At 48.7% G+C, this 15,331-nt stretch overlaps 8 protein-coding genes across 8 annotated transcripts; 3 read left to right on the top strand and 5 right to left on the bottom strand.

Annotated features, from left to right (window-relative positions):
* Positions 1-219: 219 nt before the first annotated feature.
* N7447_002204 (putative microtubule binding protein HOOK3) lies at positions 220-2,866 on the bottom strand (the record flags this gene model as incomplete). The annotated part of the gene is made up of 7 exons (XM_057226479.1): positions 220-402; positions 474-569; positions 636-1,018; positions 1,084-1,196; positions 1,252-1,328; positions 1,382-1,439; positions 1,491-2,866. The coding sequence occupies 7 exons, from the start codon at positions 2,864-2,866 to the stop codon at positions 220-222; spliced, it is 2,286 nt and encodes a 761-aa protein (XP_057090495.1).
* A 447-nt stretch (positions 2,867-3,313) lies between these two features.
* On the bottom strand, positions 3,314-3,771 carry N7447_002203 (uncharacterized protein; the record flags this gene model as incomplete). The annotated part of the gene is made up of 4 exons (XM_057226478.1): positions 3,314-3,440; positions 3,491-3,500; positions 3,564-3,588; positions 3,637-3,771. 4 exons carry the CDS (start codon positions 3,769-3,771, stop codon positions 3,314-3,316), a joined length of 297 nt encoding a protein of 98 aa, XP_057090494.1.
* A 682-nt stretch (positions 3,772-4,453) lies between these two features.
* N7447_002202 (putative mRNA cleavage factor complex component Pcf11) lies at positions 4,454-6,545 on the top strand (the record flags this gene model as incomplete). The annotated part of the gene is made up of 5 exons (XM_057226477.1): positions 4,454-4,618; positions 4,677-5,102; positions 5,153-6,046; positions 6,098-6,448; positions 6,498-6,545. The coding sequence occupies 5 exons, from the start codon at positions 4,454-4,456 to the stop codon at positions 6,543-6,545; spliced, it is 1,884 nt and encodes a 627-aa protein (XP_057090493.1).
* Positions 6,546-6,817: 272 nt separating this feature from the next.
* Positions 6,818-8,182, top strand: N7447_002201 (Gfo/Idh/MocA family protein; the record flags this gene model as incomplete). The annotated part of the gene is made up of 4 exons (XM_057226476.1): positions 6,818-6,851; positions 6,901-6,921; positions 6,992-7,522; positions 7,611-8,182. 4 exons carry the CDS (start codon positions 6,818-6,820, stop codon positions 8,180-8,182), a joined length of 1,158 nt encoding a protein of 385 aa, XP_057090492.1.
* Positions 8,183-8,542: 360 nt separating this feature from the next.
* On the bottom strand, positions 8,543-9,512 carry adk1 (adenylate kinase ADK1; the record flags this gene model as incomplete). The annotated part of the gene is made up of 4 exons (XM_057226475.1): positions 8,543-8,948; positions 9,026-9,180; positions 9,243-9,295; positions 9,353-9,512. 4 exons carry the CDS (start codon positions 9,510-9,512, stop codon positions 8,543-8,545), a joined length of 774 nt encoding a protein of 257 aa, XP_057090491.1.
* A 487-nt stretch (positions 9,513-9,999) lies between these two features.
* Positions 10,000-11,209, top strand: rpn8 (proteasome regulatory particle lid subunit RPN8; the record flags this gene model as incomplete). Its single annotated transcript, XM_057226474.1, has 3 exons — positions 10,000-10,197; positions 10,262-10,533; positions 10,610-11,209. The coding sequence occupies exons 1-3, from the start codon at positions 10,014-10,016 to the stop codon at positions 11,207-11,209; spliced, it is 1,056 nt and encodes a 351-aa protein (XP_057090490.1). The 5' UTR covers positions 10,000-10,013.
* A 512-nt stretch (positions 11,210-11,721) lies between these two features.
* N7447_002198 (uncharacterized protein) lies at positions 11,722-12,246 on the bottom strand (the record flags this gene model as incomplete). The annotated part of the gene is made up of 1 exon (XM_057226473.1): positions 11,722-12,246. One exon carries the CDS (start codon positions 12,244-12,246, stop codon positions 11,722-11,724), a length of 525 nt encoding a protein of 174 aa, XP_057090489.1.
* A 138-nt stretch (positions 12,247-12,384) lies between these two features.
* On the bottom strand, positions 12,385-14,310 carry N7447_002197 (Peptidase C19 ubiquitin carboxyl-terminal hydrolase 2; the record flags this gene model as incomplete). Its single annotated transcript, XM_057226472.1, has 3 exons — positions 12,385-13,567; positions 13,633-14,039; positions 14,098-14,310. 3 exons carry the CDS (start codon positions 14,308-14,310, stop codon positions 12,385-12,387), a joined length of 1,803 nt encoding a protein of 600 aa, XP_057090488.1.
* Between the last annotated feature and the right edge of the window lie 1,021 nt (positions 14,311-15,331).

Below are 15,331 nucleotides of genomic sequence, written 5' to 3'. Positions count from 1 at the left end.
TTAAACATTCGTGACCATATCAAGACTATAGCCCTGGAGAGTTCTTTAAATGACAACATTGAAGTTCTATTTGAATGACATACATTCTATTGACATAGAAATAACCACAAGAATAAGACGGGATGTATGGTGGGAATATCAACATCCAAACTAGTAAACAAAAAAAAAAACCGCATATGTAAAAAGAAATGACACAAACTTCATTCGTAAGGCATTCTACTAACCAGCAACAGCACTTCTTTGCTTTGCTAGCCAGCCCTTGGAATCTCCCGTGCTAGCTCCATGTCGATATCGTGATACCGTCATATTGTTGTTCTGCCATCGGCTCTGAAGGTGATACCACGCCGAGCCCACAAGGTTGAGTTCTCGGGCCTGGCTGTCGATAATGCTCTGAAGCTCAAGCTAAGAATGTCATCAGTATACGGCTAAAACCTAACATAACCAAGGCATAAAAATCATCGTCTTTGACTTACCTCTCGCTCCTTGGAAATGCCATCGTCAAGGTTTTCTTCGTAATTCTTCATACGCTCACGAAGTGATTTGACCAGCTCATTTTGTTGCTGGATGTACTAAAGAAACAGCCTAGAGTTAGCAAACCCCAAAGTCCCAGCGAGGATCAACCGTAGAAAACTAACCTCCGCACGCTGAGCGAGTCGTTCGACATTCTTCTCCAGAACTCCCGCACACTGCTTCAAGAGTTCGAAGCTCGACTTCTGGGGCACTTCGCCACCCTCGGTATTGTGGGTTTCAAACTCGCCTAGGAGCATCTGCATTTCGTTCATCACTTCCTGGTCTTCGGAGCTGATCTCGCTTTGCTTATTATCGAGCATCTTGCGCAGTTCCTCTCGTTCCGCACAAACTTCGCGCACCAGCGTCTGGCTAGCATCAACTTCTGCCTCTAGGTGATGGACGTTCTGTGTGAGGCTTTCCCAGTCATCCCTGATTTTTGTTGATTCAGCTGAGTTATGCGCCTCGAGTCCTTGGAGCATTTCGACCTGCTCCATATTGACAAGACCAACTTCAAGATTTGTAAAGTTAGATGTTTTCTCAGATATGTAGAGTAAGAGCAATCTTTGCACTTACGTTCAGCTTGTGTATCAGAAAGGTCCCTTTTGGTTGTTTCCAAGGTGTCTTGAACCTCTGCAATCTTCTTGAGAGCTCCGGTATAGTTCTCATATAGCTTCCAATAATCGTCACTGCGAAGGACGTTAGAGATACTGTTCACTGAAACTAGATGTTGGGCAGTCAAACCTTTGGGTGGAACCAGAGCGCGCCAGGTGCACAGATGCAGCAAAGTTTTCAGAAAAGCCTCCAGTGTGAGAGGCCGGCTAGTGGTTGTCAGTATGAAGAGATGATTGTAGGAAATAGATAGTACACATACAGCTGAAGGTGCTTTGATCGATTCCATTTCCCGCTTCAAGTCATCATTCTCAGATTTACTGTAAATGGTTAGCATCCAATAAGACTGTGAAGACAAAATGTATACATACAGTTGAGACTCTTTGACACCGAGTGCCTCAAAGTCCTTGTGCAATGTCCCTTGCATCTTGGGCGTCTCAGAGCCAGGCGACGCGCTGCCCGGTAAGCCGTCCATTTCCCCGAGGCGTTCACGCAGTTCGCTGATCAAAGCATCATCTCTCTCGTGCTGTTCGTTCGCACTTTCCAGTCGCTCTGTCAGCGCGTGATTGTTGAACTCGAGTTGTTTCTTCAAGTTCTGGATCTCATTGCATTCCTGCTCAACTTGTGGCAGAAGCTTGCGGTATTCTTCCAGTTCCACATCGCGCTCCGAAGACCACCGCTGTTGCGAGTCTGACTCTTTCAGCTGCTGCTGAATATCTTTGATCTGGTTCTTAAGGGTCTGGTTCTCTTTCTCAAAGTCTTGGCTGGCTTGCAGCTTTTGGCGATATTTCTCGGCCGCGTTTGCCTTGCGTGCGAGCTGATCCTTCTCAGTACGAAGTTCATCATAGTCATCCTGCAATTTCTGATAGCGCTGGTTCTTGACCCGCAAGGACTCGACTGTCATCCGAAGACTGTCGATTTCGTCCTGGGCCGCGGTCAACTTCGCTTCTTGGGAGGCAATCAGATCGTCCTGTTGACGGGTCTTGCTTTCCAATGCCTTTGCATTGAACCCGATATCACCCTTTCCAGATTTCAATGTAACCAGCCGGTCCTCGGTAGAGGCGAGCCGGTTTTGCAGGGTGTCGTTGTTCTCCTGGAGACGCGCCAGGCGGTTGTGCAAGTCCTCCAATGCTTTTTCTAATTCTTTCTTCTCGTGCGTCAGACGGTCGTTCTCCGCAAGCACCTTTCCGACGCGTTCTTCGAATTGTAGTTCCAGGTCCACAGGGCGATCGTGCTTGGCCAGATCTTCCCTGAGCTCGTCCGCAGCGTCCATCGGCTCATATTGGCCATTGTGCGCCTCCTCGATAATATCCTTGAGCCCTTCTTGTGTCGAGGTGCTTAGTTCCTGAAGTGTTTGTACGTATGTTCCGGCGTTGGGGGAGCTGATGGCCGCGATCAGGAGCAGCTTCAGCAGCTTGTTCGTTTCCTTGGCAGATGCTTTTTCGGCGATAGATTCGAGATCGGGCGATGGATCGAGACCGGAGGGTAGGATGTCATCGTTTTGGTGTCGAATGTAGTTAAGCAGTAGTTTGTGGATGTGCTTCAGGTTCTGCCACTTGGCCACCCAATGGTCGGAGGAGTTGCGCTCTGGGATTTCCTCAAGGAAATACTGGGGGTCAATATCCTGGAGAATCTCCCACAAGATGATTCCATCGGTCAACTCATCAGTGGCTCGGAGAGTTTTGCCCAAGGAGAAGCTGTTGATCCATTCCAACAGAACCTTGGTCACCGTGTGTTCCGACGCCATTTTGGCGATTAACGCGTTTAATCAATTGTTAAAGAAGCATGCAATTCCAGCATTTCCAAGACTCTAAAGCGAGGGGATTCTGCAAAATGCCTCGGTGGCTCAAAGGGAGTTTCCAGCGGATCCACGCGCGCCTTCGGGGCCACGGGAATTAACTAGCGGGGATATGATCGACCCTATGTCTATGCTCTTTGATTTGCTACAATGGTGTACATCAGGTCTTTATAAATCATTGCAAAAATGAATACTATGCTTTACTTATATCTTGAGAAACCAGTAAACAGTATGTTTCCCCAAATAAGACATCAAACCATTTACCCCAAACGCCGAGGTATTAAATCACCCAAATATTGCCGAGAGTATGATCCTGATTGGTTCATATAGGTTTGCCTCCAAGTGTCATGATATGCTCAGAGCTGTGAGACTCACAGTATCTCATTGGAGGGCATATTAGACTGCGGCCGCATAGTCTCCGTATGCACTGACGACCTTGTCTTCTTCGATATCCGGTTTGTATTGGGTGTCCTGCGTGGATAGGGTCTGGAGAGCGCTCACAGGAGCCTCGGCAGCGAAGCCACTAAAAGCCAGAGTTAGAAAACTGGTGAGATAGAAACGTTGAAATCGTACTTGATCAAATCTGTATAAATGTATGTTAGCAATGATATCTCTGTATCTAAATATGGACAAAGTTAGAACTTACAGTATTCATGTGTGATAACACCGCCCTAAAAGTGTTAGTTCAATTATAACAGCAACAAAGAAGCACAGCGTACTGAAGCCACTAGGGATGCTTTGGCCTGGCTAACCACCGAGTCAGGCGTTCCCTTGGGGAACGTAATCACGACGGACTTGAGCGATGCGGCTAGTGCCAGTGGTAGAACCAGCAGGGCAGAAATTGTAAGCTTCATGTTGAAAAATGTAATAATATCTTTTGAATGTAAAGAGCAAAAGGTAATGGAAGTTGGACAAGTTAAAGAGAGGTTGCAAGTGCTGGCGTCATTGATCACATGACTATATCTGACAATCCCTTTCTCTTTGGCGCTTCCACCTCACCACTTCACCATTTCACGTCTCTTTTTTTTTTCTCCTTCTTTTGACCTTCAATTTTCATTGTTCCTCCACAGCGCTGCTTTCTTGCATTTACCCAATCTTGGTTTCTTTTGTTTCTTTTTCCACCCCTCGGCGATTCTTTGACTGGAAGGTAGATAAGGAAGCTGGAAGGTTACAGGCTGGGTTGGATCGAGATCAAGCATTTGAATCCTATTGTTTTCTCAATTCTCGCAAAGATAGCTAGCAAGCATTTACAAGTTCCGACTATTTCTCCATCTTTGCGTTGATCCAAGAGAATTTGTTCCCTGGAACGTGGACAAGGATTAAGCAGAAAACAAGCCAGTGATAGTCACAGGGAAAAAGACAGAAGCCCAAGGGAAGAAGTGAAGAAAAAGAAGAAAAAAACCAAGTTCGCAAGCACACAAAACAAGAGACAAAGAAGTGCAGGGAAAAAACACGTGCTGAACTTCGCCTTGATATTGATTTCTGCTCTCGACATCTCTGATAAATCCAGTTCTCGACTCATCCCACATCGCCATAATGTCCGGTCTTGTTTCCGACGAAATTGCCGAGGACTACAAGAGTTCCTTGGAGGATCTTACCACCAACGATGGAATTCAGATTCGTACTCTGACTGTCATCGCCAAAGAGAATACCGAACACGCAATGGCTATCTCTCGGGTCCTGGAAAATCATATTCGAACAGTAGGTGCTCGCTGCTTTTTTGTTGTGTAGTACGGGATGAGTACTAACCACTATGTAGACACCACCCCTGCAGAAGCTTCCAGCCCTCTATGTAGCCGATTCCATCGTCAAGAACGTTGGAAGCCCTTACACTCTCTTCCTTGGCCGAAACATGTACCAAACCTTCATGAATGTCTATACTCTGGTTGATGGAAACACCCGAAGGAAGTTGGATGAGATGCTCAACACATGGAAGCAGCCGGCCCCAGGCTCCCTGGACACGCGCCCAGTCTTCCCTCCCGACATCACACGCAACATCGAAACTGCTCTCATTAAAGCACGCACTGCGGCTTTGCAACAACAACAGGCCAGGGCCCAACCAGACATACTCGGCCGTAATCGTGGAAATGGGACCCCGACTGGGTGGACCAACAGCCCTACACCATCTCAGAACATGCTTCGGCCTTCACAAAACCAGTTACCCAACAATGGACATTCCAATTCGGTAAGACTACTGTCGTCTGTCACATTCAAAAGCTAATTTGGGTCTCACAGGCACCTCCACAGACTCATCGGCATGATATCGATTTGAGCTATCTCAATCGAGATGTAGATGCCCTGATCGCTTCTGCCAAGATTGACTTTGCTAACAGTCCTTTTAACCCCGTCTCTCGACAGCGCCTGAAAGCGTTGGTGGATCTTCAGACCATTCTACAGAAACAACAGCTCGCCCCAGATCAGTTGAAACTTGTCCGTGATCAGGTCTCAGCGCTTGCTGCGACAAGACCACCGTCGGTTGTCGCCCCTATTGCCGCTACGAATGGCTCGGTAGTGCCCACTCCACAAATTCCGACACCACCAGCGCAACCAGCCTCGCAGCCTCTTCACCAACTATTAAACCCCAACACTCTCGCCGAGCTGATCAAAGCTACCGCTGTGCGTCAACAGTCCACCCCACCACCTCAAGTCCCGGCAGCGCTACCTCAGATGCCTCAATATCCTCATCAAAGCGGCCCTCCACAGCCAGCGCCAGAGAACCCTCTTATTGCAGCCTTGAGGGCACGTGGACTTCTCCCCGGTGGACCGACACCCTCAACTCTTACACCGTCGACTTCGACGCCAGTATCCGGGAGATCTAATTTGCCGTTTCTCTTGCCCCAGGGAATGCAGCCTACACCCCCAGCTCCGTCTCAAGCTGCAGTTCCCCCCAGTGGGTCCTCTGGGGTCCCCATGAACACCGCATCTATGAAGATCCCTCGATTCGGACTCATTGTCTCTCTTTATGATTCCCGACCGAACCGATGTGGAACCTGCGGCCGTCGTTTCTTGACCACGGACGAAGGCAAGGAACTGAAGGCGCGGCATCTAGACTGGCATTTCAAGACCAACCAGCGCATGACCGAGTCCTCCAGGCGAGCTCAAAATCGCAGCTGGTATGTTGACGAAAGGGTATGTTTTTATCTCTTGTATTTCTTTGAGTTTCATTTCTAACTCCAATAGGACTGGATCAAATCTCGGGAGGCTGGCGACGTAAACGGCGCTGTGGACCCCCAAGCTACGGCGGAAGGGGCCCCAGGTGCGGATGGAAATACCAAGCAAGAGCCGCCAAAGCCATGGATTCGAGCTCCGAACGATGCCACTCTCCGCAATACCCCGTGCCCCATCTGCCAGGAGAAATTCGAATCGACTTGGTCTGAGGATGTCCAGGACTGGATCTGGCAAGACGCAAGCAAGGTCGGAAGTCGTGTGTATCATGCAAGCTGCTATTCTGAAGTGACCAAGGGCCCTGCACCGACACGTCAGACACGGACCAGCACTCCCGACTCTGTCCTAGGCAAGCGGAAAGCTGAAGTGAGTTCCCCTTGTGAGAGTGGATGATCAGAGAGCTAACTAGACACAGGGAACTGAATCTCCAAGCCAGAAGATGCGCATCAAGACTGAGATCTGATTTGTACGCGATTAATCTTGCATTGCATAGGACATATCTCCCTGGCGTTAATTAGCGAATTGAGTTCTTTTTTTTTTACGATCATGTAACCACGTAGGGCCCTAGATCTGCCCCCCGCTCGGCAATATATCCCCGCCAGATTTCCCCATAAATTCCTCCGGCGTAAACTTGTCTTTCTTTAATCTCTGTCAAATATACCGAATCTTGCGAATCCTGCGAATATACTGAATATACTGAATATACTGAATTGAATATTCAAGTTTACTTCCATCATGGCGCCACACATTGTTCGATGGGGTATCATGGGTATGAAATTTTGCGAGAACAGACAAAAACAAAGCTAACTGATTGATAGCCACTGGTTGGATTGCTGAGAGTAAGATCTCACTTCTACAATACCTGGCTGTATAAGACAAGAACTCATGAAATAACCTATCTCCCAACAGCATTCACAAACGACCTTCTCATTGACCCCAAGGTCCGCGATGCCTCTGACGTAGCCCACCAAGTCGTCGCCGTGGCCTCGTCCTCGTCCAAGGACAAGGCCGAGCAATTTATTTCGGCTCGAGGAATCACTACCCCCTGCTCTGCATACGGGGACTACGAGACTTTGGTGGCTGACCCCAACGTCGATGTCATCTACGTCGCGACCCCGCACTCCCACCACTACCAGAACGTCAGACTGGCGCTGGAAGCGGGCAAGAATGTTCTCTGCGAGAAAGCCTTTACCGTCAACACTGCTCAGACTAAGATTCTCGTCGAGATTGCCCGCAAGAAGAACCTCTTCCTTATGGAAGCTGTCTGGACGCGCTACTTCCCCCTCAGTATTCAGATCCGCGAGCTCATCCAGAAGGGTGAGATCGGGGAGGTCTTCCGTGTCGTGGCTGATACAAGCTTCGGTGACGACGTTGAGACGAAATGGGGTACCACACACCGCATGGTGAACCCCGACTTGGCTGGTGGTGCTCTCTTGGATTGTAGGTTTCCCGGGATTTTTGTTCATTGATTCTCACCCCCGGAGCATAGAAAGAGAAAAAGAAGACCATGACTGACTTGCTCTTCTAGTGGGTATCTACTCCCTGACCTGGGTCTTCCAGACTCTATATCACACCCTGCCCCGAGACCAGAGGAAGCCACCCACTGTCTCCTCTCAGATGACTCCTTACCACCTCACCGGTGTGGACGAGTCCACAACCATGCTTCTGAGTTTCCCCACAAGCACCCCCTCTAATGGCCCCCACCCGCAGCAATCGCACGGTATCGCCCTGACCAACATTCGTGTCTCTGCTGATCCGGATGAGAAGGGCTCGAGCGGTCCCCCCATCCGTATCCAGGGCACCAAAGGCGAGATCCAGGTGCTTGGCCAGCCCTTCCGGCCAGAGAGCTACCGTATCATTCCCAAGAAGGGTGCCGGTGAGATCCGTGAGGTTCAGTGTCCGTTCCCTGGTAATGGTAAGGGTATGTACTGGGAGGCTGACGAGGTTGCTCGTTGTCTCCGCGATGGCAAGCTCGAGAGTGAGGGCTTACCATTGGAGGAGAGTATCGTCATTATGGAGGTCATGGATGAGGTGCGGAAGCAGGGTGGTTTGACCTATCCTCAACAGATTGAGTCGACTGAGTACCCTCTGAGGTTTTAGGTATGAGTTATATGGCGAGTGTAAATAACAACAGTACATGATATCCGACGAATACACATCACACCTACTCGAATGTAAGACTAAAAACTAAGAAATTTACCAAACGAACCAATTGAATGCAAGCCGGTCTTGAGTGTATTCGGTCCTCAAAGGTACACACATACTACTATACATGGCGGTCAAGGGGATAAACCCACGTCTATATGTGGACGAAAACGCCAGCCATTCTTCCGGTGTGCCCAATTAAGAAAAAAACATAGGGAAAAAAAAAAGGTAGGCATCACGGAGCGCTGGACTGGTAAATGTCCCAAATTACCCCTCAAATTCCCCTTTTAAATGATACCAATCCAACAGAATCGCTTACTGGCGGAAGACTCCAAGAATGCTCTTCCAGACCTGGCCAGGCTCCTGGCTGGCATCAATGCCACGCCAGATACCGGTCTTCTTGTAGTAGTCGACAACGGGGGTGGTCTGGGCGTGGTAAGTAGACAGGCGCTTGGTGAGGGTCTCGGCATTGTCATCGGAACGCTGGATCAGCGGCTCTCCGGAGACGTCGTCCTTCATGTCAACCTTGGGTGGGTTGAAGATCTTGTGGTACGAGCGGCCGGAGGCAGGGTGGACCAGGCGGCCGGTGATACGAGCCACCAACAAGGAGTCGTCAATCTGAAGCTCAATGGCATGCTGAAGCTTCTGCTCACGAGAGATGAGCATGTCATCGAGACGCTCGGCCTGCGCAACGGTCCGGGGGAAACCATCCAGAATGAAACTGTGCACCTCTCGTGTTAAATTTTGGCCGAGCCTCGGAAGAAAGTGAATTTAGGAGAAAACTGTAGATGTACGCACCCGTTCTTGCACTCGGCGTTGTTGTCCAACTCGCTCTTGATCATGTTGACCATGATCTCGTCGCTGACGAGACCACCTTGGTCCATGATCTTCTTGGCTTCCTTACCAAGATCGGTCTTCTTCGCGACCTGGGACCGCAGCATGTCTCCGGTGGCCTATTCAGGAAATATATCAGCGGGAAAGAGCTTATGTTGTACCCGGGCAAACTTCTACTCACCAGGTGGCACGCGCAGTACTTTTCCTTGAGGTTCGGGGCTTGAGTACCCTTGCCTAATTGAAACCGTTAATATCCATTGTCCTTTTTTCAGTTATAGCTCAATCGCATACCTGCACCAGGAGGGCCCATCAGGATGATGCGCATCTGCTCAGCAGCGGACTTGGGCTTGCCGCCATTGGCGAGACGGCTCTCAAGCTCGGACACCTTCGCCTCGAGCTGGTGAATGGTGTTCTTCAGACCGGAAACGGCCTCTTCGGTGATGGGAGCCATTGTGATTTGTAAGAGGAGAGAGGTTTGAAGAAGAGAAACGCTGTAGACGGAGAAACGGAAGAAATGGGGAAAGGGAAGATTCGCAAGGAACTTAGCGCCCGAGGTTCGGAGAGCACGGGCTTCACAGTGAATACATAGTATACCATTTGTAGACATGTATACATGTTATATATCCTGATACAATGTCTAATATCTATACAATATGCTCTATATTCTTTATATATTCTTTTACATATATATATAATTATCTTGTTTACACGTATATCTTCCAAAGCTTCTCTTCACTCGGTAAATTCCACCGTGGCTGCTTACTAAGTTCTCCAGCCTCGAGATGGCGCAGCTCTGTGGCGGAGAGCTCTCAAGAGCACCTGTGCATCATCGCTCTCCATCTACCGCATTCTCCTGTCTCGCGTTGATTTGCTGTTTCATTAAATTTTATTTGATCTATGAGCTTTAGTTGTCCCTTGTAGCTCTCGATTTCTTTTCATCTTCCCTTTCACGATGCCTGCCACCACGGCAGACACACTATCCCTCGTCAACCGCTCTGTGACGGTTGCCCCGTTAGTCCTCCTTTCCGTCGCAGATCACTATGGGAGAACGGCAAAGGGCACCCGGAAACGTGTTGTAGGTGTGCTGCTGGGTGAGAACTCGGGCGATAATGTCCGGGTATCAAACAGTTTTGCTGGTGAGTGCAAGCTTCGGTGAACCAAATCCATACAACAGAGCTGACACCTGTGTTTTCTTTCTAGTCCCGTTCGAGGAGGATGAAAAAGATCCATCAGTGTGGTTCTTGGACCACAACTTCGTCGAGTCGATGAGGGATATGTTCAAGAAGATCAATGCTCGCGAGAAGCTAGTCGGCTGGTACCACTCGGGTCCTAAGCTGCGCGCTTCGGATTTGGAGATCAATGAGCTCTTCAAGAAATACACCCCCAACCCCTTGCTGGTTATTGTCGATGTACAACCGAAGGAAGTCGGTGTGCCTACAGATGCTTACTTCGCCGTGGATGAAATCAAGGATGTGAGTTTTGCAATTGTACCCAAGGAAGCACCCATCAGGCCCACCAGGACTAACCAAGGCTATTTTGTACTTGCAGGATGGAACAACGACCTCCCGGACATTTGTGCACACCCCATCGATAATCGAGGCAGAAGAAGCAGAGGAGATTGGCGTGGAGCACCTCCTCCGAGACATCAGAGACGTCGCAGTCGGCACACTTTCCACCCGTATCACGTCGCAGCTGCAGTCGCTACAAGGATTGCATCTGCGGCTACGCGATATCGGCCAATACCTCCAGAAAGTTCTCGACAAGGATCTTCCCGTCAACCACGCTATTCTGGGCAACCTCCAGGACGTTTTCAATCTCCTTCCCAATCTGTCCACCCCACCGGCGACGCAGCAGACCAACGGTCAAGAACCACAGATCGAGAACAGCGAGTTGGCACGGGCCATGAGTGTCAAGACTAATGACCAGTTGATGGCTATCTACATCAGCAGCTTGATCCGTGCCATCACGGCTTTCCACGACCTAATCGATAACAAGATCCAGAACCGACAGCAGCAAGAGGAGAGTGACACCAAGCGGGACCAGGAGGCCAATGGAACCAAGGGAGACAAGGATGTCATGAAATCTGGTTCGCCAAATGGTGAGCAGAAGGAGGAGCAGGATAGCTCCGACAAGAACAAGAAGAACTAAAGGACTTTTCTTAATTTATGCTCTTCCGGAAAGAATTCTCAATTCAATGAGTGAAGCATATGGCATTTCCACTTTCCCTTCCCCCTCTCTTATATCTTGCCATGTATAGCGGATAGTCATGATCGAGATCACATTAGCAGTCCCAAGTCTATCCATTTCGCACAGCGAACGAAGACCTTGGTTTCTCTGTGAGCTGTTTAAAAGTACATTGTAATAACACTGTCATTGGCGTGTTTGTCATGCCATCATGCCATCATCCCATCATCCCATCATCGTAGAGGGCTCTGGGACAACTCTCCATGCGTGGCCAGCCGGACTTGTCATGTGTTCAATGAATGATTGCCCGGACACGAGCAGATGGTTCATGTGGAATGGACAAGGGTCTGTAGTAGGACCCGTTGTCATCTGTGGATGCCTGGGATGATTCCCAGATGGTTCAGCAGCTTCTCTTCCGCCCAAGGACATAATAATTATTCGTACATCAATTTGCATTTGACGTGCCAAAAGACAAATCAACCACCCCAGCCAGCACACCAGCCCGCCAATTCCTCCATGGAAACGGCGAATCTGCCATCCCCGTCAACCCCGAACAGCTCAGGACACCGTGTATGCAGAATACAGGCTAGGATATGTTTGCAGGTAGGAGGTGACACCCGAGCCATACCACGAGCCACAGTTCCGCCAAATGAGTAGGGCAACTGATTTCGTTCGTTTGCCGGATGATTCGCCGGGGGTTGATCTCGGTATGCAGACAGGGTGAATGTAGGACAGCTGCAATTCCAGGCACGCAGCCGAACCTCGTAGCCCTTTTGGGATGGGGATGAAGGTGCTGCAGATATCACGATGAAGATATCCTCTATTTCTGCACAATCCGATCTAATTCGACGTACTAGTTTGCGGTCGAGGATATCAAGGGCAGGGAGAAAGTCATTTGGGAATAGGCAGTGTAATGTTAACATCAATGGTTTTAGATTTGAATTTCCCAATTCTGTGATCAGTTGATCAATGAACATGTTAGGAGTAGGTATCATATTCATGTTTGAGAGAGAGAGAGGGAGAGAGAGGGAGAGAGAGAATGAAGATTGAAAACTGAAAACCAAAAGAGAGCGAGAAAGAAAAAAAAAGAGGCGATATATATAACCTGACAAGCTCAACCCCGAACTCCCCTACTTCCTTTACTTCTTACTCTTCTTCTTTCCATTTCCTCCAGTTTCATCATAGTTCTTCGCTTTGCCTTTGACTTTGTTGAAAATTTTAGAAAATGTCTTTTCTTTTTCCCTGTCGACTTCCTCTTCCTCCCTTTCTCGTTTATTGTTCTTGAGTCTATTGAAGTGCATCCCTTGAACTTCAAGATCCAATAATTTGGCTCCTTTTCCTTTATCCCCAGTCAAAGTTATCTCCAGTCGTCCTCGTTCTTTAGTCCAGTTGAGAATTTCCTCATTGTCACCAATGTCTGGACCAATAGCGGAAGTCTCTTGGATTCCCCTTTTGACTCCCCTTTTCTTCTCCCATTCATCTGCCCATTTCTCAAACTCCTTGCGCCTCGATTCCGCCGTGCAAGCTATGTATGTATCGAGAACCTTGGGAATGACCACATCCAGTACCCTCACTAATCCCTCGGACCTGCTCGGGATATCGTCTACTTCTGGAAGTCCAGAAACAAAATCTGCGAAGAAATTGGAGTCGACTTGCATGTCCTCGGGCTCTGGGGTTCTCCCTCCCTTGGCTGCTTCTCCCTCTGTCTGTACTTTGTCATTCGTAGGTAACCGGCGGTATGTAAAGAGATAACCGGTCGGGAGATGGTTTGGGTTGCATCCAGGCCCTTCGGGGATCCAGTCGGTGATTTCCAGGTCATTCGCCTTGACCCATTCATCTCCTTTCCCTTTAACACCCATACTGTAATGACCTTGTGTGACATCCCTGCCATGATGCAAGACCATCGAGGTCAATTTGTACTGGATGACTTTCCGTTCGTTCCCCCAGCGTTCATCCATGAACCGTGTCTCGATATCCAAGTCCTCACTCAGATATACGTGAGTGCTGATCTTCTCGCCCATGGCACTGGTGCGGTTGAGCTGAACCAAGAGAAGCTCGGGAAAGCTTCCTATGTGGTCTGTGGACGTCCTGGTGCCTCCACACTGCTCACACGCACCGTAATCGTCCTGGTGGTCAAAGTGCTGGGCGATGATATCGGCCAACGTAGGCTTCACGGGGAGTTCATCGCCCTCCTCCCCGGATAAGTTGATCATCATGAACAGTTGCTGTCGTGGAATATATCTTGGCTCACAAGGGTTTGCCCCAGCGCACTTCATCGCCATGATGATTTCGACCTGGAACATATCTTCCAAGTCTCCTTGCCTATTCATACATCAGTCCGTGTGTCTGTAGGGACATGGAGAGAGAAAAAGAGGGGAAGAACATACATCATCGGCTTGGTGCTGTTTTTGATCGCATTGTAAAGCACGTCAAAGTACTCTGCCGGGTCTTGTTCCGAGTCTGTCCCCGCTGGTTTCCAACCCCGCAAGAGCAAGCGTGTTAGGGATCTAAAAGCAGGCTTCCAGCTTTTCGTTTCCCCTGCCCAGTAACCTTGAGCGATCGTCGCAAGTTGGCAAACTTGACACTCCGTGGGACCGTCCTCGGATATGCCCAGTTTGCAAACGTGACCCTCTGGGGCATGGTGCTCCTTGTACCAGATGAGCCAATTGTAGAAAATTGGCATGTGTAGAATCATTTGGAAGACGGCATTTCGATAGCAGTCTACTCCACCATTTGGAAATCCCACGGTGGTTTTGTCGGGCAGGTCGGGATGCCAATAGGTGGGAATCAATGGCTATGTCTGTTAGAGTAAGTTTTTTTTTTTTTTTGGGTATTGTGTTGGCTCCCCTTACTCGCAGTGTCCTTTTATCTTCCCCCGACTTTGTTCTTTTCTCCGTTTTATCTTTCACCTCCTTATCCGAGTATACTTCTTCCCCTTCGACGTGCCGTTCGACTTGCTCTTGCTCTTCATCCCCTTCGTTTGGCTCTTCGACTTGTTCAACTTGTTCGACGCCCTCTTCTACGTGCTCGACGTGCTCGACGTGCTCGACGTTCTTTTTGGGCATGATGGAATATACGGGCATCCGTGAATAGATGTGATCTGAGCATTATTGCTTGGGATTGCAGTTTAATTTATCTTGTATGGCCCACTGGACTTTCATTGTTTTCATCTCCAAAGAAAAATAGGACCATCCGGCATAGAGTTGAATTCAAAGAATGAGAGAGCCAATAAAGCCACGAGGACAGCGATCAAAGAAAGTTGACAAATCTGTCCACCCACGCCCTCATTCACATTCCATTCCTTAGGGTTCTTTCTTTTCGATTTCCGTTCCATGCTTTGAGACGTGATTCGAAATGTACATTCCAACAAAGCCACTTTCTACGGGATCTATAAATAAAACGTTCAATGAAAATGAGAACGTGTGGAATCTGAAAATTCCAGTCAAATTCCGAGTCCAATCTAGTACCCTAACGGTCTATCCAATTTCCCGTGTTTCCCCAGTATTTTTTTTTTTTTACATGTTCGAGACCAGTCGAGATCTTGTACCCGTTCCACCTAAAGTGTCTATAGAGTGTCTAGAAGGACTCCAAGGCTGTTTCAGATGTGGAGTCAAATCACGTCAATCTGACCGAATGATTGGCCTATCCAGAGATCCGGCCGAAAGTGTACGGGATTGTCTATATATTTGCGATGCATCCACTTGGGAATATACCACGTATAGGGGGTTCCTCACATCTACTCTGTAGAACAAGTCCAAACTTGACAGAGAAACCAAAAAAAACCCGGGTCGGAGATGGGAGAGAAACGGCCGCGCAACGCCACCAGCTCTTCGCTACCACTTCAGTCATAGTTCTGATGATCCAACGTTTGCCCCTCCTTGAAACTCCACACCGTTATTTCTTCAGCGGGTTTTATCCTGTTCAAGGTTAGAGCCCTATACCTTTCTTTCTTTCTTTTTTTTTTTTCCCTCCCGAAATCTAGATTTCCTTTTTTTTTTTTTTAATATTTTGGTTTATAGATCCCCCTTCGGACATAACCCGGGCATTTCAAGATCATACGGTGAAGTCGAACGGGTCATGTCTGTG

The sequence above is a fragment of the Penicillium robsamsonii genome (genome assembly GCF_028829455.1).
Source record: "Penicillium robsamsonii strain IBT 29466 chromosome Unknown utg000001l_segment0_segment0, whole genome shotgun sequence".
NCBI classification, from domain to species: Eukaryota; Fungi; Ascomycota; class Eurotiomycetes; order Eurotiales; family Aspergillaceae; genus Penicillium; species Penicillium robsamsonii.
The sequence above is the reverse complement of the archived record's forward strand: the minus strand, read 5'-3'. Positions and strand labels throughout refer to the sequence as shown.